This window comes from Canis lupus, chromosome 5, assembly GCF_048164855.1.
Source record: "Canis lupus baileyi chromosome 5, mCanLup2.hap1, whole genome shotgun sequence".
In the NCBI taxonomy this organism is placed as follows: domain Eukaryota; kingdom Metazoa; phylum Chordata; class Mammalia; order Carnivora; family Canidae; genus Canis; species Canis lupus.
This window is the reverse complement of record NC_132842.1, coordinates 31115897-31137731: the sequence shown is the minus strand read 5'-3', so window position 1 is coordinate 31137731 and position 21835 is coordinate 31115897. Positions and strand designations below refer to the sequence as shown.

At 41.3% G+C, this 21835-nt stretch overlaps 1 protein-coding gene across 2 annotated transcripts; it reads right to left on the bottom strand.

Moving 5' to 3' along the window:
* Positions 1-2529: 2529 nt before the first annotated feature.
* TUBAL3 (tubulin alpha like 3) lies at positions 2530-10752 on the bottom strand. 2 transcript variants are annotated; one of them, XM_072825087.1, is made up of 4 exons: positions 10659-10752; positions 6789-7032; positions 5247-5399; positions 2530-3893 (listed from the first exon to the last, which is right to left on the bottom strand). In XM_072825087.1, exons 1-4 carry the CDS (start codon positions 10659-10661, stop codon positions 2953-2955), a joined length of 1341 nt encoding a protein of 446 aa, XP_072681188.1. In that variant the 5' UTR covers positions 10662-10752; the 3' UTR covers positions 2530-2952. The 2 variants fall into 2 exon arrangements, with proteins under 2 accessions (XP_072681188.1, XP_072681189.1); XM_072825088.1 differs by lacking the exon at positions 10659-10752 and adding an exon at positions 9483-9618.
* Between the last annotated feature and the right edge of the window lie 11083 nt (positions 10753-21835).

The following is a 21835-nucleotide window of genomic DNA, read 5'->3' as shown; positions in this document are numbered from 1 at the left end:
TGTGACCTGAGGGGGTTATTTGAGCATTCACTAGTGCCCTCTGGTGTCTGAAGAGAGAAACAACAAATGCTCCTAAAACCAGTAAAAATCTAACATAAGTTCAAAGCTCTCTGTAGGATATGTACATGAAAATATATGCATAATTCATTAGTAAGTATTTACTATAATATTTCCAATTAGTGAGAGATTTCATAGTGTATCCCAAGTACCCCTAATCCTGGGGTGGGAGTAAATGGATGCCCAAGAAGCTACATGGAACAGGAGAACTAGGTTTGAAGTATTACATCACTCAGCCACAGAAGGAAAGAAGGAAGCAAGCAGCAAGAAGGAGCAAAGGCAGAGGAGAGAGAAGAACAGGTGCTAAAAGGGGCTGGGGGGGGGGGCGCTCCAGTTTGGATGGAGTGCATGGCAGCACAGTGAAGGATGGCACTGGGGATTTAAGTTGGAACTAGTGAGGACAGGCTCTGCACACCACGTGCAGGAATTTTTTTTAAAGATTTATTTATTTATTCATGAGTAATTTAGAGAGAGGCAGAGACACAGGCAGAGGGAGAAGCAGGCTTCCTGTGGGGAGCCCGATGCAGGACTGGACCCCAGGACCCCAGGATCACAACCTGAGCCAAAGGCAGATGCTCAACTGCTGAGTCACCTAGGGGACTCCATGTGCAAGGATTTAGACCTCATACTTAAGAAGTTGGGAATCACTAATCCTTTGAGCAAGGGGGCAAAATAATTCCGAATGTCATCGCAGGGTGGTGTGCAGGACAGGTCAGGAAGGCAAAGGGAAAGGTGGAAAAGCCTTTGGGCTCTAGTGGTGCTAGCTCTGGGGAGAGGGTGTGAAGGCCTGAGCTAGGTCAGCTTCTATGGGAAGAGGAGGAAGGGAATGGATCCATTACAGAGGTAGAATGGGTAGGACTCCTATAAGTAGAGAGCAAGAAGACAATCAGAAGACAGTCAACGATGACAGTGTTTTAGAATCTGGGAAGATGACATAAACAAGAGAGAACACCAGGGGAAGAGCAGATTTCTTTTGAGGAGAATGGTAAGGTTTTCTTGGACAAAGTTAAATTTAAGTGTAGGCAATACATCAGAAGGTAGGTCCAGCAAGTAGGTGGCAGTTTCAGTACAAAACTTGAGAGAGAAGGAGAACTTAAAGTTTTCACAGTGACCCACGTGGAGCTGATGTGGTTGTGGACAAAGTAGCCGAGGGCCACAGGAGAGCATCAAGCCTGCCTCCATCAGAGGTGGACGAGTTGGAAGAGGAGCCTGCAGAGATGCCAGGTGTAGTGAGAGAACCAAGTAGAGCTGAAGGAATCACAGGACAAGTTTCAAGAAAAAAGGAATAACCAAACGTTTAGGGCAAAGAAATCTGAAGGCTGAGAAAGTCTTTGTTTCAACAAATGAGGTATGATTGGTGATCTTACAGGTAAAGTTTTCAGTAGAATGGTGGGGAAGACGCATCACAAACGAGCAGTAAGCAGAAAATGAGGCATGGGCATCAGACATATATTCCCTAGAGAAGCTTGACAGAGAGGAAAAATGTGAGGATCCAGGATCAAGTCCCGCATTGAGCTCCTACGAAGAGCCTGCTTCTCCCTCTGCCTGTGTTGTGGCTCTGCCTTTCTCTCTCTCTTTGTGTCTCTCATAAATAAATAAATAAATAAATAAATAAATAAATAAATAAATAAATAAATCTTAAAAAGAAATAGGACACTCAACTTTATGCCTTCAGCCAAGGCTTTAGTGGCAATTCCCCTCAGATGTCTACCTGAACCAAAAGCCCTGACCATGTTGAGGCCAAGAGAGTACAAATGGAGGACTGCAGGGTAAACACCGGAGCTGAATGAGGCACTTGGAAACTACCATTAGCTCAAGAGCAACCCCCAAGCCCAAGTGAGCACCTTTGTAGTGTCTAGTTCTCCCTGAATCTAATGATTAGTCAGGTAAAACATCATGGATAATAAAAATGTGACTGATGGTTTTAATGCATTTATAGCTATGTGTTTCCATTCTAAGTTATAACTTGTTTGAAAGTGGTATAGTTTAATACCAAAAATGAATTCCGTTAAGTGTTTTTTAAGCTTCAAACTCTTAGGTCATGCCCCCTCCAACCCCTAGAGCTTCTGTAGTGAAGCTCAAGAATCTGCATTTTTAAAAAATTTTTATTTTTTAAATTTTTTTAAGTAATCTCTACACCCAACACGGGGTTTGAACTTACAACCCTAAGATCAAGAGTCGGACACCACCCACTGACCAGCCAGGTGCCCAAGAATCTGCATTTTTTTCCTAAATGTCTCTACTGGTTCTGATGCAGGGCTCTGTTGGCTACACTTCAAGAACATCTTTTCAAGGACGGGGGTGGTGAGAGAGATCCCTTTCACCTTCTGACCCATAGGAACACAGATGCACATTTTTGAAAGACCCAAGAATATTCTTGTTTTTGTTTGTATAAAAAGCAAGCTGAGACTGTAAGGCCTACATTTGGAAGAAAGAAAAGAATGATACTGAACATGTTCATTATTTAATCAATGTACAAAACATAGCCATGGGGGAAATAACATTATTATGTGCTGTTTTATACTTCAGGAAAGGAAAAGCAAAAGCACTGACTTGAGGGTTTCATCGTCTTTTGTTGAAAAAGCAAAGAATAAAGCTAGGTTTCCATTCGGAGAAAAAGAAAAAAACAAAAAAGAAACATGGACAGGATCCAGAAGCTCGAAGGACCCCAAACGTAGGAGGTTCACAGGTAGTTGCGCTGAACTAGCAGACAAGGAAATCCGAGCTCAGTGTTGATACTGACCTATTCAATGTAGTGTGGAGCTTAGGGGCTTGCTTGATTTGGTTTCCAGTTTCTTCCAATCAGGGAAACTCTACCCACCAAGAATAGATAATGTCTTGAAAAGAAAGCATGACACTTCAACCTAACACTCATTCTCCCTGACCACGTTTACATCAGAAACTTCGCCCCATTTCTTCATAATCCTTCTCCAGGGCAGCCAAGTCTTCCCGGGCCTCTGAGAACTCGTCTTCCTCCATGCCTTCTCTGGTGTACCAATGCAGAAATGCCCTCTTGGCATACATGAGGTCAAACTTGTGGTCCAGGCGGGCCCAGGCCTCCACGACAGCCGTGTTATTGCTCAGCATGCACACGGCCCGCTGGACCTTGGCCAGGTCCCCTCCTGGCATCACCGTGGGTGGCTGGCTGTTGATGCCTACCTTGAAACCAGTTGGACACCAGTCTACAAACTGCACAGAGTTCCTGGACTTCATGGCTGCAATGGCTGAATTCACATCTTTGGGGACCACGTCCCCTCTGTAGAGGAGACAGCAGGCCATGTACTTCCCCAGGCGAGGGTTGCACTTGACCAGCTGGTTGGAGAAGTCAAAGCAAGCAGCAGTGATGTCGCACACAGAGAGCTCCTCACGGTAGGCACTCTCAGCGGATATGATGGGGGCAAAGGTTGTCGTGGGGAAATGTATTCTCGGATAAGGAACCAGGTTGGTCTGGAATTCAATGAGGTCCACATTCAAGGGCCCTTCAAACCTGAGGGAAGTAGTGATGGAAGACACTGCCTGACCTATGAGCCTATTAATGCTGGCGTAAGAGGGACACTCGACACCAAGTTTATGGTGGCAGATGTCATAGATGGCCTCATTGTCCACCAAGAAGGTACAGTCCGAGTGCTCTATGGTGGAATGCGTGGTGAGGATGGAGTTGTAGGGCTCCACTATGGCAGTGGAGATCCTAGGGGCTGGATACACAGAGAACTCCAGTTTCGTCTTCCTGCTGTATTCCATTGAGAGCTTCTCCATTAGGAGGGATGTAAATCCGGACCCCGTGCCTCCTCCACAGCTTCGGAAAACCAAAAATCCCTGAAGTCCACTGCACTGCTCTGTCTGGGGAGGTGAGAGGAGATGTGAGAACTGGGTCAAATGAACCTAGGAGCAGTGGTAGTGGGAGGTCAACAAGTTCCCCCCCAAACAAACAAAACCTTCAGAAAGGACGGGTGTACCATTATTAACACCATCATAACACACGCAAGTGGTTGGTTACCTCTGGGGGTTGGGGGGGGTACTTTAGAATTTCACTCTAAGCAAAGCAGAAATATTCAGCTGTCTGTAGCTGCCCTCCCCAAGTTTATCTGCATGTGACCTAAAGCAAGATCTTTCTCAGTAATGAAGAAAGCAAAATCGCAAACTATTGAAGCAACCTATCCCCCCACTTTCCTCCCCAACCCCCGGCCCGGGAGATGAAGTACCTATCGCTTCTATGTCCAATCTACTCTGGGCTAAAAGACATCGGGTTCCTTGAGGATTACACCAGACACCGAAATAAGCACTAGACAAAAGGGCCTCCAAAGGCAGGTCCTTAAAGAAGAATTAACGGTCAGTAACTACAGTAACCAATCTCCAGGTAGGATGTGCCTCCTGTTGACTTCATGAATAATGGATACTACTGGAAAAGGACCAGGTTCAGGATGCTCTCTCTGGAAGCCTGTGCTGACAAGGTGAGCCATGAGGAGTTACAGAAACAAGAGTAGAGGAGGGGGCTAGTCATTATAAAGCAGGTCATCCTGCCATTTGTGGCAGCGTAGGTGGACCTTAAGGGCATTATCCCAAGTGAGAGACATCAGATGCAGAAAGACAAATACTATATCATCCCATTCACATATGCGGAGTCTAAAAATGTCAAACTCCTAGAATCGGAAAGTGGAACGGTATCTGGCAGGGGCTGTAGGTCAAAGGACACAAACCTCCTGTTAGAAGATGAGTAAGTTCTGGGGATCTAGTGGACAATGTGGTGACTTTGGTGAACACCATGTTGTACGCCTGAAAGTTGGTAAGAGAGTGGATCTTGAATGTTCTCATGCCCCTCCCCCACACACACACATTGACTGTACTGTGGCAATCACTGCACCATAGATGTGTATCAACTCATCACGTTGTACACCTTAAATTTACAGGGTTGGGTGTCAGTTATCTCAATAAAACAGTGAAAAAAAACCCAAAATATTTCCTCATAAGTCTAAAAAGAGAGTAGGTGGGGCTGCAGTAAGGGTAAAGGTTTCTTTCGCCCTTCCTACAGGACAGAGCCTAACCAAGGCCAACAGCAGGATGCTTCCCAGCTTTGAGCATCTGCGGAAGAGGCCACAGTGGTGATGCAGGTGGGAGGATGCGCTGGTGCTGTTGGGAGGGCAGGTCCCAGGCCTTGGGGTCCTGCACCCGCTGGGGAGAAAGGGGGCCACTTGCCAGCTTTCGGATCCTCTCTAGCACAAGATCGATGATCCCTGACCCCACGGAGTAGCGACCGCGGGCATAGTTGTTTGCAGCGTCTTCCTTCCCACTGACCAGCTGTTCTGGGTGGAAGAGCGCACGGCGCGGGCCAGCTCGAATGCCATCTGCAGGAGGGGACAGGAGGTCAGTGCTCCATCCATTCGGCTGCCACCCCTTCACCAATTCCTGCACAGCCCAGCACCCTGCCCACACATCCCCAGTGTTGCGGTGAAACAAGGGCTTTACACCACTGGACTGGCCTCCCTAGTCTACAAACAGGGTCATCGCTTCCAGATAGATTGAAAGTCCATCCTCCCATCCTATACCCTTTATTAGTTTCTTGTGGCTTCTGTAACAAATTACAACAAACTTGGCGGCTTAAAGCAAGAGGAATATTTTCTCTCACAGTTCAGGAGGCCCTAAGTCCAAAAATCAAAGTGTTAGCAATGCTGCTTCCTCCAGGGGTCCCAAGGAGAAGCTGTTTCACTCCCCTCTCCTGGCTTCCTCCTGCTGGACATTTGGGGAGCTCCTCGGCTTGGGGCTGCACCACTCCTGCCTCCATCATGCATGTCCGCTCCCCCTGCCTGTGGCCCCTCTTCTCACAAAGACACAGACTACTAGAGTTAGGGCCGACCCCAACCCAGTAGGACCTCAACCTCATATACCCACTGAGACCTTATTTCCAATAAAGTCACATTCTGAGGTTCTAGGTGCACACAGATCCCATCATGCACACTGTGACACTCTGGCATTCTAAGGCGAGTATTTCTATCTACAAATAGCCAACTGAGTGCCAGAAAAGTGGGGAAAAGTAGACCGACCTCAATTATTAGGAGTATGCTTTAGCAGAGAAGGTGTGACCAGCTCCAACGCCCACCCAACTCGAAAGCAGTTGATATAAACACAACCAAAACTCTTTCCTTCATTCTAAAACCATTCCAGCTGCCTTTGGACAAGATCAGCTGCTTTCACCACTTCCAAGGCTAGATTATAAAAATGCCATGGACTTCAGCTTTGTGCTCATGAGATGCTTGCTCTTAGAGCCGAGCGGCCACACCATGCTTCTGGACAAGATACTACAAAGTCTGCCATTAATAATCATAAAATTGTACTGATTTCCCCACAATTAGAAGATGTGTTTGGCTCCTTGTCTCTTTGGAATCATGCTCAGGTAATGCCAACTTTCAGATTCTTTGTTGGAACCCTCTAGCAACTGGTCTTTAAATTCAAGAAAAGATTTAATCTTCTGTCACAACAAATGTGTGTGGAGAAACTAACAAGGTTTGAATTTGTTTCATCACACAAAAAAAGAAGACTACACTAGTACTCCCTTAGGGTATATTTCATGCCGATCACCTTAGGTGGTCATGAGCGAACTTCTAGATTTAAAAAAAGTCCCTATGATCTTATTCAGATAGATTCATGTAACCTAGTGATCCCATCCACTGGTACTGGATTTGTTAGCTTTGATTGTGGACCTGGTTAAGTACCGTTGAATGCGAGTCTTATGTTACCTATAACAGTGGGCTCCAGATCCATGAAGAGTGCTCGGGGCACGTGCTTCCCAGTGCTCGTCTCACAAAAGAAGGTATTGAAAGATGCATCTATATGCTCCATGTTAGCATTTTCCAGCTGATCCTTTTTACTGTTGAGAACAACACCATCTGGCTGGATTCCATGTTCCAGGCAATAGAGTTCCCAGCAAGCATCCCCAATCTGGATGCCAGCTTGGCCAATGTGGATGGAAAGGCACTCCCTCTGAAATAAGCCACAGGAAGTTAGAACTAAATAGTCTTCTTAGATAACATGAGCTTGCTCACTCAGTAATTCTGCTCACAAGCAATAGAAAGCAAGCTAGCATAAGCCAATAAGAGAAATGTACGATAAGGCTAATTAATAGTATCTCATAGAAATAAAAAACCAGGTACAGGTATGTTTTAAGAACAATTGAACCAAAAACTCCAACCTTACTGAAAGATTTCTTTCAACAACATAACTTAAGTATTTATTGTGTAACAGGCCAAGAGTGAGGTAGAAATATATATACATAATATACTATATATGTATGAAATCAAGCTGCCTCACCTAGAAAAATATCAGGTAGTTACTAGAAAGGGATAAAACCAAAGATAAATGTATAATCTTGATATATATTAAAACCCATAGCACTTAAATTGAAGATGTTACCTTTTCATATATTGAGATTTTATATTACTATTCATATGTGCTCTAAATAAGGAAGGATGGAACATGAGAGACTCGCAACTCTGGGAAACGAACTGGGGGGGTGGAATGGGAGGTGGGCGGGGGGTGGGGGTGACTGGGTGACGGGCACTGAGGGGGGCACTTGATGGGATGAGCACTGGGGGTTATTCTATATGTTAGCAAATTGAACACCAATAAAAAATAAATTTATATTAAATAAATAAAAAAGGAAGGAAGGAAGGATGTTCTAATCATAAAAGTAGTGGAAAATTTACCAAGGAAATGTGTAATAGATTTAACAACCCAAAGTTGTAAAATCTCAATACTGTAATAAACAAATAAGAATAATGATGTATATAAAGTGAGTTATGTATAGTCCTTCATATTAAGGTCTATCAATAAGGCAATTTTATATATATTAATTTTTAAAAATGCTTGAGGGGCACCTAGCTGTTGGTAGAGCATGCTACTCTTGATGTCAGGATTGTAAGTTCAAGCCCCATGTTGAGTATAGAAATTACCTAAAAATAAAATCTTTAAAAACCCAACCGTATACTTGAAATATCTAGTAGATAAATAGGCAAGTAACATACACAAATGAATTATTTTGAAAAAGAATCTAAAATGCAAAGATTTAGGCACAATGGCATTCACAGCATTATTGTTTATAAGAGTGAGAAGCAAGAACCAATCTACATTCATTCATTGTTGGGCATTTGAAGAACAGTTAGGCAACCCTTAAAAGTTTACCCTCCAGATTTTATGACATGGGAAAAGCTTATGAAAAAAGATGAAGTAAAAGGTATGTAAGTCACATAATTATATATTAAATGAAATATCAAATATATTAAAAATAAGCATAGAAAAAGATCTTTAAAGTACATCAAATATTAACTTCAGTTCTATCTGGACAGTGATCTTTTTCCTGGTTTAAACTCTACTGTTTTCCATCACTGTCATCAGCCTCCACTCTCCCATCCCACGTTTAAATCACCATTCATATCTTTTTTTTTTTAATTCACGAGACACAGAGAGAGAGAGAGAAAGGAGAGACACAGGCAGAGGGAGAAGCAGGCTCCCTGTGGGGACCCCGAAGTGGGACTCCATCCCAGGACCTCAGGATCACGACCTGATTCTCAACCACTGAACCACCCAGGCATCCCCACATCTCTCTTCTTAAAGACCAACAAGTTTGGGTCATTTAAACAGACACAAATATCTACTCAACTAAGAGAAGTAAAGAAAAGGTTAAATCCTAAAAAAACATAAGAACAGCAATCGCCAATTCGAATGTGGTTGGGTTTTGGTTGCCAGCGGGCGTAGGACAGGTGTATGCAGGGGGGCTCACGGGGCGAGCAGCGTGTTCTCCGCATCACTGGGACCCTTCCAGCTGTTAGCCTGTGAGCCGGTGGGCAGCCCTGCCCTCGTACAGGCTGCTCTTTTCCTGGACAAGGTCTGAGATTCAACTACGAAAAGACCACTAGTCCAGGGAGGGAAGGAGGGAGGGAGCTCTGGCCAGTCACAGCCCTGCAATGCGACTTGGATTCTGTTCTTGCTCCGCTGCATCAAGCCCTTATACCTCATCTCCTTGATTCGCCAGGCCTAACACAGCCCTCTTTGCTTTATGAGGAATGCAAATTCACCACCTGAGTAGAATTTCCTCCTATTTCCTTCCCGTGTAACTATGGGTCTCTCATGACAAAGGCGGCAAATTTGTCTCATGACAAATTTCTCAATTCAGAAAGCACCTCGCTTAGCATCAACCAGTGTTCCAACCTCTGTCTGGCACAGGAAAAAAAAAAATCAAACAACATGTTCCAGCATAATAAACAGGCTTCTAACACACTTGTCTGCAAAGCATGCTTTTATTCCTCCCACACCTGCTGGACTGCAAATGATCTCAGTACATCAGATACTGTAATCAGATCAAAACTCCCTAGATTTAGGTAAAAATGCTGAAGGGGGGAGCATTTCAAGATTTTCACATCATTTAAGCTACTTACACCTCAATTTCTCTCTGTCCTTTCTGAACAAGCCAGGAATACTTGGCCCAAGAAGGATCAATCACACCCTTCCTGGTTTGAGAAGCAGCTGAGTTTATAACACGACTGTGTCCCAGAGGACAGAAGGTAATCTTCACCTTCCTCTCTTAGCCGGTCCCTCCTTTGCAAACTATCTGTTAAATATTAGTCACACTATAAAGTAAGATTGTAAACTGCGCATTCTGTATCAATATTATAAATCGCAGCATGTTAGCTGCAGCAAGGTCAATCTGAATTACTAGGAAGGCATCATTTTCTAATTAACGTTTTATTTTGAGATAAGGAGAAGTCGTAGATTCCTAGATTCAGATGCGGTCCTAAAAAAGGGTAGGTATCTTGCAAGACGCTACAGAACAGTTTCACACCCAGGATACCGAAGTTGATTCAGTGAAGACGGGGAACAACATTTCCCTGACTGCAGGGACCCCTCTTGTAGGAAGGAATCATTTTTTTCAGAGCAGAACAGCTTCAGCATCCTTAAAATGTTGGGGAGAGAAAGTCCAAGGGGGATGAGAACATCAAAGATGAGAAAGCACTATGAAAGGCAACTTCCATTTAAGAATTTAAAATTCTAAGATACCAAAAATTACTGTGACAGACACATAAGACATTAAAGGAAAAGTGGATCTTAAGAGAGGATCCCCAAAGAGGAATTACCGTAAGTAACTAAGTTTCCTGTTGTCTCCTAAGAAGGAAACTCGAGAGGATGTCCCTGCACTTTACCCTGCCATGCATTTATGAGCTTTAGCAACAATGACCCGGGTCTGAAGTCCCCAGAAACTCTACAAGCGTAACTAAAAGTGAAGCAATGGATTTCTACAGAAAAAAAAAAAAAAAAAAAATCAGCACAGCAGGTCTACGACAAATGTAGACCTAAGGGAAAGAGAGGTTCTTGTTTCAACACTTGAGTTAAAAGCAGTGGAGCACTACACACCCACCAAGTTTTCCCCCAAAGCCGCAAAACTACAGCTGGACGGACGAGAGCTTATCCAAATCTTGATAGAAACAAATGCCCCCTTGCTGATTTCTTCTCTGGAGTAAGAATTTATGAAGGGCGGGTTAGTGGGAGAGGACCAAATCTGGGGAGTACCCTCAGCTAGGGCTAGGGCGCTGCCAGCTGGGGACACAGCCACTTACCATGCTGATCCGGAGATGCCCCCACCGGGCCGGCAAGGACGAGTGAGCGGGGCCCAGGCCGACTTTATCACATCTATCACAGGGCAGGAAATGACTCCACCTGAGGGCAGAGGCACCTGCTTCACTTAAAGCTGTACACGCCCCTCTGCGCTGCTCTCTGTCCCCCAGGGGACCTGAACCCCCCTCCCCCCGGGAGAGTCTGTGCACGGCCACCGGTGGAGCTTACCCAAATCTACTTCCACCTTAAACTCATTTTTTGTTGCTGTTAAAAATAACAAATGTCTCCTTCCAAACATCCTCCTGTATTAAGACTATGTCAATTATATGGTCTCATTCATTCGGGGAATATAAAAAATAGTGAAAGGGAAGAAAGGGGAAAGGAGAAAAAATGTGTGGGAAATATCAGAAAGGGAGACAGAACATGAGAGACTCCTAACTCTGGGAAACGAACTAGGGGTGGTGGAAGGGGAGGAGGGCGGGGGGTTGGGGTGACAGGCACTGAGGGGGGCGCTTGATGGGATGAGCACTGGGGGTTATTCTATATGTTGGCAAATTGAACACCAATAAAAAATAAATTTATAAATTAAAAAAAAAAGAATAAAAAAGACTGTGTCAAGCATGGAAAGGGAAGGAGTAAAATTTGCTGCTGCAGCAAATAACTTTCTCTAGTGCATCAGTATTACCTGAGTATCTTCTCTTTAAATAAGACTCAAACAACCCCCGGGGGGCAGAGAGCAAACGGAGAAAGTGTCTTTTTACCTCCCACCTCCTACTCCTGCACCTTGATCACCAGCACTTCCAAATGTATGGCGATTTTCTGTGTGTTTATTATTACTAATTTTATTATTTATTCTATTTTAAATTATGGTATGGTCATACGCAATATACACGGATGCCGTGATTTTTGATTATTCAAACTAAGATCAGAGAACAGACTCTAAACGATTTCTCTCTATATGTATTTGTCAAGACAACCTCTATGTTCTGCTATGTGGTCAAGTTTTGAAAATGTTCTATGAATGCTTGAAAAGAATGTACATTCTGTAGTTTGTTGGATGCAACGTTTTTATATACATATTTCAAACTGATTCACTATGTAGTCTAAATTTTGAGTATTGGTTACTTCTAAAGATGTGTTAAATTTTTCCGTTATGATTGTTGATTTGTCTATTGTTTCTCTTTCTGACAGTTTTTGCTTTATATATTTTGAGGCTATGTTAAGAACATGTGAACTTTAAATTATTATATTTTCTGTGGAATTGAAATATTCTATTATTTTTAAATGGCTATATTGGGGCACCTGGGTGGCTCAATTGGTTAAGCGTCTGCGTTCAGCTCAGGTCATGATACCAGGGTCCTGGGATCAACTTCCTCATTAGGCTCCCTGCTCAGCTCTATCCTTCTCCCCTGCTCGTGTTCTCTCTCTCTCAAATAAATAAATACAATTAATAAAATAAAATAAAATAAAATAAAATAAAATAAAATAGATAAAATAAAATAACTATATCTATGAGTGATTTTGCCTTAACATCTTTATTATTGAATATTAATGTTGCTACTTTAATGCAGTTTTCTTAGTATCTGAATGATGTCTTTTCCAGCATTTTACATTCTTAAGAATTTAAGAACCCTTCAGTATTGTCATATTTTTGATGTGTCCTTTGTAGGCATAACTGAGTTTTTTCCAATTTATCTTTTAATCGAATAATTTGGTCTCATTACATTTAATGCAACAACTAACATAGATGGGTTTAGATATTTGTGCTTTTATCTTATTTCCTCTTATTTTTTTTAATTTTTAAAAAGATTTTATTTATTTATTTGAGAGAGACACAGTGTAAGAGGGGGCACAAGAGAGAGCAGGAGCAGGGGGAGGAGCAGACTCCCCGCTGAGCAGGGAGCCCAATGCGGAACTCGATCCCAGGACCCTGGGACCATGACCTGAGCCAAAGGCAGGTGCTTAATGGACTGAGCTCCCAGGTGCACCACTTTTATCTTATTTCTGCCTGTTCCCATGTTCCAGGTTATTTTTTTACATCCTTTCTTTTGCACCAATGAAATGTATTTAAGCCTGCAGGGCATTATTGTTGTTGTTGTTTTATAAAATCAATGTTTGTTTTAGATTTACCCACGTTACAGCTTTTTTTGCTTTTCATTCCTTCTCCCATTTCAGAACTTACTTTTTTTTCCTTTTTACTTCTTCTGCCTGAAGTAAATCCTTCAGAATTTCCTTGAGTGACATCTTTCAGTTACTTTTTTTTTTTTTTTTTTTTTTTGCTTTTGTCTGAAATGCCTTACTTTCACCCATCTTCCTGAAAGTTATTTCAGCAGGTAAGGAATTCTATGGCAACATTTCTCCCTGAGTCCACTGGCTTCTGGCTTCTGTTCCTGACTACGAGAAGCTATTGGTATAAATATTGTTCCTTTTAAGGTCTCTTTGGCTGCTTTAGGACCTTTTTCCCTTTTTTTTTTTTGAGGTTGAGATGACATTTATACAACATAAATTAACCATTTTAAATTGTCCAACTCAGTGGTGTTTAGCACATTCCCAGTGTTGTGCAACTATAACTTGTATCAAGTTCCAAAGAATTTGCATCACCCCAAGAAAGACCCCATACCTGATAAGCTGTCACTCCCCACCTTCCACCTCTCAACTCCTGACAACCATTAATTGACGTCATCTCTATGGATTTACCTATTCTGGATATTTCATGCAGATGCAATCATACAATATATGTGACCTTTCGTGTCTGGCTTCTTCTTCTTGGCATAGTATTTTGGGGGTTCATCCACCCTGTAGCACGCGTCAGAATTTCCTTTCTTTTTATGGCTAACATTCCTTTGTCTGTACATATCACATTTTTAAATTTTATTTCAATTCAATTAATTAACATAATGTATTATTGGTTCCAGAGGTAGAGTTCAGTATTCATCAGTCTTACATTACACCCAGTGCTCATCACCACGTGTCCTCCTTAATGCCCGCCACCCAGTTGTCCCATCCCCCCATCCTCCTCCCCTCCAGAGATCCTCATTTGTTTCCCAAACTTAAGAGTCTCTTACGGTTTGTCTCTCTCTGATTTAAACTTGTTTTATTTTTTTCCTCTCTTCTCCTGTGATCCTGTTTTGTTTCTTAAGTTCTATACATGAGTGAGATCATTTGATAATTGTCTTTTTCTGACTGATTTATTTTGCTCATCATAGTATCTTCCAGTTCCATCCACGTTGTTGCAAATGGCAAGACTGATTGACTGATTGATTTTTTTTTTTGCTGCTTTAGAATTCATCTTTGTAAAAAAAAAAAAAGGAATTCATCTTTGTGTTCAGTTTCTTTAGTTTTACCATACGTGTCTTTTTTGCATATTTTTTATAATGTGTCTTTATGTGGATTTCTTTATTTGTCTAGCATTGGATTTGTTGGGCTTAATGATATGTAGATCCATGTCTTTCTTAAGTTTTAGAGAGTTCTCAGCCATTACCTTTTTGAATATTGCTTTCCTCTCATTTTCTCTTTCCTCTTCCTTTTGGTCGACATTTTTACTGTAGCTGGTACATCTCTGAACACCTTGTATTTGCAATCTCTTTGTACCCCTGTGCCACATCCTGCTTAATTTCTACGGCTATCTTCCTCTTCATCCATTGCTTTTCTTTGGCTTCGCCTAATCTTTTTTAAAAGTCACATACTGAGTTGTTAATTGTAATTATATATGTTTTCGCTTTTAGAAGTTTTTTTTCTAAATCTGCTACATCCAGCTTTTTATAAATAAATAAATAAATATTTTATTTATTTGAGATAGAGCAAGAGAAAGAGAGAACGAGCGGGGTGGGGAGCAGAGGGAGAGGGAGAAGCAGAATTCCCACTGAGCAGGGAGCCTGACTTAAGACTCAATCCCAGGACCCTGAGATCATGACTTGAGCCAAAGGCAGACACTTAACCAACTGGGCCACCCAGGAGCCCCTCCAGCTTTTTTCTCTTTTTGTAATTGACTCTTTCCCAGTGATATTTTCCATCTTGTCTTCTATACATTTAGACACAGTAACTGTAAATGTTTCCTAATCTGTCTGATTATTCCATGAAACAAACATCCTTCTGGTCTGTTTCCTCTGTCAGTTTTTTTTTTTTTCTGATTCTTCCCAACAGTGGCTTTTCCCCCCTTATGTGTGAGCTTCTGATTTTCTTCAAAAACTTACATGAAGAGCATCTTTGAGGTCTGAGATGAACATGTTTCTCCAGAGATGATTTGCGTTTGCTTCTGCAAGGCACCTAGGGGATTTATCTGTTTACACTGATTCACTGAAGTTTTCTTTTTCAGACCATCCAAGTGAATGATTTTAGGTTCCCTTTTGGTCTAGGGCCAGCTTGTGGTTATAACTTCTGAGATGCAATCCCTCCCAACATCCTGCTCTGCTCAATGCCAGGAAAAAGCTTTGTCATTTCTTGAGTGTTGAAAACTAGAGCCGGCTTACCCTTATTCTAAAAGTATTTTGGGATTTGAACTTTTTGGAGAAGGATCTCCTATGAAACTATCTTGGGTTGGGGTCCTCTTCCTTGTGCCCACTGAGTCCATGAAAGCTGATGCTTCCCGGTTTGGCACCCTTAGCACAAAAGCAAGTTTCTGGCCTCCACCACCTCTCTCATTTCCTCAGGAATTGGCCTATCTTATTCATGAGTCCTTTCAATATATTCTTTTGTGTGTTTGTTGGCGTTTTTAGTTTCACTTAGTGGTCAAAAGGGTCCAAATAACTTATCCCATCTTATTACTGGAGCTGGAACTGTTTTTTCTTAGGATTTTATTTATTTATTCATGAAAGACATAGAGAGAGAGGCAGAGACACAGGTAGAGGGAGAAGCAGGCTCCCTGCAGGGAGCCTGATGTGGGACTAGATCCCGGGACCCCAGGATCATGACCTGAGCCAAAGGCAGATGCTCAACGACTGACATATCCAGGTGTCCCTCCAATTGTTTATTTTTAAACTTGTAGATGTGCTTCTTATAACGATGATGAGAGTCTGTCTTTTGATGAGAAAATGTGTTCACATTGCTTGTGATTACCAATATGCCTGAGTATATTCTTGCCTTACTTCATGTTTTCCACTATGTTTTTCTTTTCTTACTTTTCTCCAATTTGATAGATCGATTGAATTTTCTTTGCACCACAATTTTTTTTTCTAGTGGTTTGTAAGTTGTAGCACATTTTCCAGGACTTCTGTTACTCTCAAAATTTTAATATGCAGATTTGATTATATTTTTTAATTTATATATTATTTTAATCTTATATTTTTGTCTTTTAGAAATATATTACCCGCTGAAACACACACACACATTTTCAATCTTTCCCCTCTCCCTTTCCAAAAATTTTTTTTAAAAATTTTATTTATCTTTTTAAAAATTGTATTTATTTATTCAACAGAGACAAAGAAAGAGACATGGACACAGGCAGAGGGAGAGAAGCAGGCTCCTCGCAGGGAGCCCAATGCGGGACTCGATTCCCAGGCCCCAGGATCATGCCCTGAGCAGAAAGCAGACGTTCAACCACTGAGCCACCCAGGCATCCCAACATTTTATTTTTAAGTGATCTCTACACCCAGTGTGGAGCTTGAACTTATAACACTGAGCGAAGAGTAGCATGTTCCACTGACTGAGCCAGTCAGGCACCCCTCATTCTTCCTCTTTTGATGCTATCTTCACTTCTATCACTTCCCAAACTGAAAATATCTGGAATTTTGGTGCCAAAGTATCACTAAAATAAATTTTTTACACTAGCCATCAAAAATTATTTGGGCATAAAGATAGTTTTGGCTTCTTTATACACTACTGCTCCCTGTAACCCACTTATTCTTTCTTACAGGATTTGTTAGTCATGTTGCTACATTATATATGCAATTATTTTTTTCTTTTTTTAAATTTAATTTAAATTTTTTTTGCAAGTAATTTTTTCAATTATGCAGATGGTACATTTGATAGGTTCTTCTTGCAGATCCAAAAATGTGTTCTCTTGTTCTTAACCTTTAAGTACCAATCTGTTTGAATATGGGCTTTTAGGTTCCAAATCATATGTCCTCAAATCTCTGAAGATATCGACCGTTATTTTTTCTTTCCAATGAAAACTATTGCACTGCTCTGATTCTTTTTTCCTTGTAGATAACCTATTTTTCTCTGAGAACTTTTATGATTTTTCTCTTTATTTCTTCTAACATGAAAATTTCCATGACGTGTCTATATAAGTAAATCTTTTTAAAATCACCTTGTTCTGTACTTGGAGGACACTTCAAATATTCAGGTCATATGCTTTCTTGAGTCTGGGCTTTTTATTTATTTGATTATTTTCTCCTCTCCATACTGCCTGTTCTCTTTCCTGGAACTCTTGTTAGATGTAAGTTGAAACTTTTAGTTCTACCCTTTTGACTCTAAATTGTCCTTTCATTCTTTCGTTTCCCAGGCTCTTTGCATTATATTTTTGGAAAATTCCTCAGCTAGAACTTTTGGCTAGTTAATTTGCTTCTCATCCGTGTTGGCTCTGCTACTCATGTGTCTTTTGGTTTATTTTTATTTTAAATGGCCAGAATTTTAGTGTGTTTTTTTTTTTTCCATGGCTGAACTGGCATCTCATCTCTCCCTTTGAAGTTTTCTTCTGTTTACTTTATTTACTCTCTTTCCTTGTGTTCAAATTCTTCCCCCTTTAGGATTTTGATGTCTCTCTCATCGTGAAGGTTTTCCTTAAATCTTTTAACAGTCATGGTTTTGTCTTTCATCTTGTTTTCTTAGACCTCTATTTGCCAAGCTGTGCTATTTTCTACAGCCTGTTTCTAGTGATAAAGGGGGAGGGTTGGAATGTACTGCCAGAGTGGCTTGTACATCTCCTGGTTTAGTGTTCTCCATCTTCCCTGGAATATTCAGCTTTCTGAGGCACTGCTCCACATCTCCAGCTCTGAGTCCCACTCACTGCTTTAGCCTATGGGCAAGTATACTTCACAATTGACTCACGTGCTCTGTATATACCTTCCAACTTAATGGCTCCAACAAATCATTCAAACTCCTTCTGCATCTTGTACCTGTTGATTCTGCATGGGGAGCTCCTTTAATCATGTGCTCTCCAGCAGTTTTCTCCTGAATTTATGAGTTCTACTTGTCTCAGAATTTGATCTTCATAAAGTCAATCCTGTCTGTCCCTACCTGCCAATAATCCCCCAAATTTTTAGGGTTCTGGTAGTTCTATATAATAGAGATGAAGAGTAAGCCGATTCCATTTTATAAAATCAGAATCATGTTTATTATGTTGCTGTGTCAAATTTCTCCCATTGCCCTCTGATTATTTTTAATTGAAACAAGATAAGGGAAAATGAGATGATTTGAGTATCTCATTTCTGGTCCACTGACATATTCAGTATGTTTCATTTTTTTTTTTAATTCTCAACCTCATATAGAGCTATGATTAACTTAGATTTGCAAAGGAATTAGAACAAAATTAGAAGAATCTCTTCTGCAAAGTAACTTAAGAAATACATCTTAGTATTATTTTTTTTAGTAATTCCTTACTACCTTGAAAGACTAAATCTGAAAGCAATAAAGTTCCCTAAAGTAATAATAATTGGAATTTCAAGTCTGGAGAAGTCTTCTGTTGTGATGGTTAGTTTCATGTAGCAACTTGGCTAGCCCATGGTGCTCAGTTATTCAATTGAACACTAATCTAGGTGTTGCTGAGAAGGCCTTCTGTAGATATGGTTAACACTGACAATCAATTGATTTTAAATATTACCCTTGATCATGTGGGTGGGCCTCATCTAATCAGTTGAAATGCCTTAGGAGCAAAGCAGCAGCAGCAGCTTCAGCATCTACCTGAGTTGCCAGCCTTCCAGTCTGTCCTACTGACTTGAGACTTTACAGTGCCCACAGTGATATAAGCCATTCCATGAAATACATCTCTACATATGTATAATATACTACTTCATTATCTCATATACATATAATCTCTCCTCTATATAAAACTCCATTTTTCATAAACATAAACACACACATACACACATATATATTATATAAATTTATTACTATTTCTATTTCTCTGGTAGACTCCTCACTGACACATGGGGTGGCACTCCTTAGATCTTGAAAGAGAATGAAAAAATACCTGCATGTATAAAAGTATGGTGTGTATAGTTAGGATTTCCTTTCTTTACAAAGTTCCCCTCTTAAGTATTTTTTGTTTTGGTTTGTTTTTCTTTTTTTTTTTTTTCTTCTTAAGTATTTTTTAATATAGGCCAGTCAACTCACTGGCTAAGTGAATGAGAAAAAGAAAGCTTCTAAGGAAGAAATTCCTGTTCAACAAAAATTCTTCAGCATTGAGAAGTAATTCTGATATTCTCACATTTCTGAAGTTATCTTTGCTAATTCTCCGTTGGCAGCCAGAATCACTTTTCATTGTCATTCCCACCCCCGCTGAGCCCACATCCCTATATTCCTCCCTCTCCATCTTCCTCCCCCATGACTAACATAATTCAGTACTTTAAAACTCCAATGGCCTCCTCACAAGACAGTCCAAGAATAAAAGCAATTCGACTCAATCTACTTCTAATCAATTGTGCTTCTCCTGGGCACACATTTTTCTCCCCAACTTCCATTCTCCTAAAACTCCCCCAGCTGGCACTCTAGTTTCCAATTTTACTGTTTTTCTCCTTAAAATATCTAAAAGCAAACCACAATAGTAAATAGATGATAAATGGGTGAAAAAAAAAAAAAAGAATAACTCTCCCTTCCTTCCCCTACACACAAACACACATGATAGATTTTAAAAAACAATAAAACTGATTTCAAATAGTCTGCTCTCTGGTGCCTGTACATACTGTTCTGCTGGTCAGATTAGATGATGGAACATTGTCTTCATCAAATAATTTTACCATCAGAGTAACCTTCCCATTTGGCAGTTTATGAAAGCACAGCTTCGATATTTTTTAAAGCATTCTTCTAACTCTGATTTTCCTGCAAAACATGTCTCTGAGGGCCTGGTGAAAGAACTGAAGTATCCAGGGTGCAGAATTAAAGAAACTTGTGCATTCCCAGCATTTTCCCTCTATAACCCCACTCACATACAACTGGCACATACTATCTGACCGCGCTGGTTGCTAAAACAAGCATGATCCGTATCACTTGGTAAGTAGTTTCACAAAAAGAGAGTGGGATTCACTTAGGGAATGAAGAGAATAGGTTTTAGAATTATTGATTTGTGAACTACTTCATATCAGTCTACTAGTTGTTGAAATAACCTTTGAGAAAGACCCCCAAGAGAATATTTGTAAATCTCTGTTTTGGTTGAAACCAGCTCCTTCTGGGCACCTGGCTGGCTCGGTTGGAGGAGCATGTGGCTCTTGATCTTGGGGTCATGAGTTCAAGCTCCTGTTGGGTGCAGACACGACTTAAATAAATAAAAACAAAGAAAAACAGATCCTTAACATTTCTTTTTTTTTCTCTCTCTCTCTCTAGCATTTCTGTACTGCTTTATTCTAATGGCTGCAAAGCAATACTCTCTTCTTTAACTTTGGGGGAAGGGTAGGATAAGGTAGGATAACTCAACATGATTCTCATAACACAAGAACTTTTCCTTGTCTTATAAATGCAATTCAAATTCAGCATCTCATGATTTAAAAAATCACGAAATAGGGACTCCTGGGTGGCTCAGTGGTTGAGCCGCCGCCTTTGGCTCAGGTCGGGATCCTGGGGTCCTGGGATTGAGTCCTGCATTGGGCTCCCTGCAAGGAGCCTGCTTCTCCCTCTGCCTGTGTCTCTGCCTCTTTCTCTGTGTCTCTCATGAATAAATACATAAATAAAATCTTTTTTAAAAAATTCTGAAATACAATAAAGTAAAAAAAAATTTAATACTCATACTCTGACTACTTAGAGATACATTTATACATTGATTTCATCTTCTTCCTGTTTAATTGCTCACAAGTCATAACTCAGAATATACTGAATATACCTTTATATTCCTTGTTTTTATTTCAAAAGTACAGTACTTATTGTATCATACATTCCAAAATTAATTTTTATTGGCTGCAAATACTCTTTCTAACGGATCAACTATCATTAACCACTTCCCTATCATTATTTAGATTGTCTTTACTTTTTCTGATATTAGAAACATCAGTGCCCTTAACATCTTCACGTTGTAGGGAGAACCCAATGTCACATCCATCCTCTCAGGGTGTCCAGTGGGCATGAGAGTTAAAATGAATGCAGATTAACAGGGTTTGAAAAGCAAATCAAGGGCAGCCCGAGGGGCTCAGCGGTTTAGCGTCTGCCTTCAGCCCTGGGCCTGATCCTGGAGTTCCAGGATTGAGTCCCACGTTGGGCTCCCTGCAGGGAGCCTGCTTCTCCTTCTGCCTGTGTGTCTACCTCTGTGTCTCTCATGAATAAATAAATAAAATCTTTTTTTAAAAAAAAAAAAAAGGTCAGAGGAAGAGAGACTTAATTGTGGGAAAGTAGCTGCAATATATGAGAAGAGAAGAGGTACTGTAATGAGTGTTGTTTCTACGAATTCTCTGTCCTTGGGCTTCCTCTTATCTCCCCAATGGGTTGTTCAGGACGCTTTTTCCTTCTTGGTTCAGGAAGGGCAGCTTTCACAGGGGAGTCCGACCTCCAGGTTTGAGGAAGGAAAGGACGAGCTCAGAACTGGTGCACATAGCTCAGAACAGACCCGACAGTATACTGGGGGGGGGGGGGGGGGCATGCTCTGCACCCCTCGATGCACATGCAATCCTTTTTTTTATTATTATTTTTATTTTTATGTTATGTATTTATTTTTTTGCACATGCAACCTTATGATGCCTTAGGATGTAGTCCCAGAAACGGAATCTGTAGCGTCAGAGAGAAGTTTTGCAGCCTTTGACACATAAAACGCAAGAACTTAAAAGCAAAGACCGTGCTATTGAACGCCCGTGTTCTTTACTTGAGAAGGTCCTTCACTTGCTGACTCGGCTCCCGAGGGCGATCAGACCGCAGCAGGGCTTCCCCAGGCGCCGCCCCGAGGTCGCCTGCACCTGCGGTTCCCGGGGATCTACGTCACGAGGAGGTATGTGGCCAGCACATCCCAGCTTAGGGCACCACCTTCGGCCTCTCTGGGACCCCAGCACCCTTCCGGCGCGCCCCGGCCGCGGGCGATAGCCCAGGAGCTGTCCGAAGCGCCTGC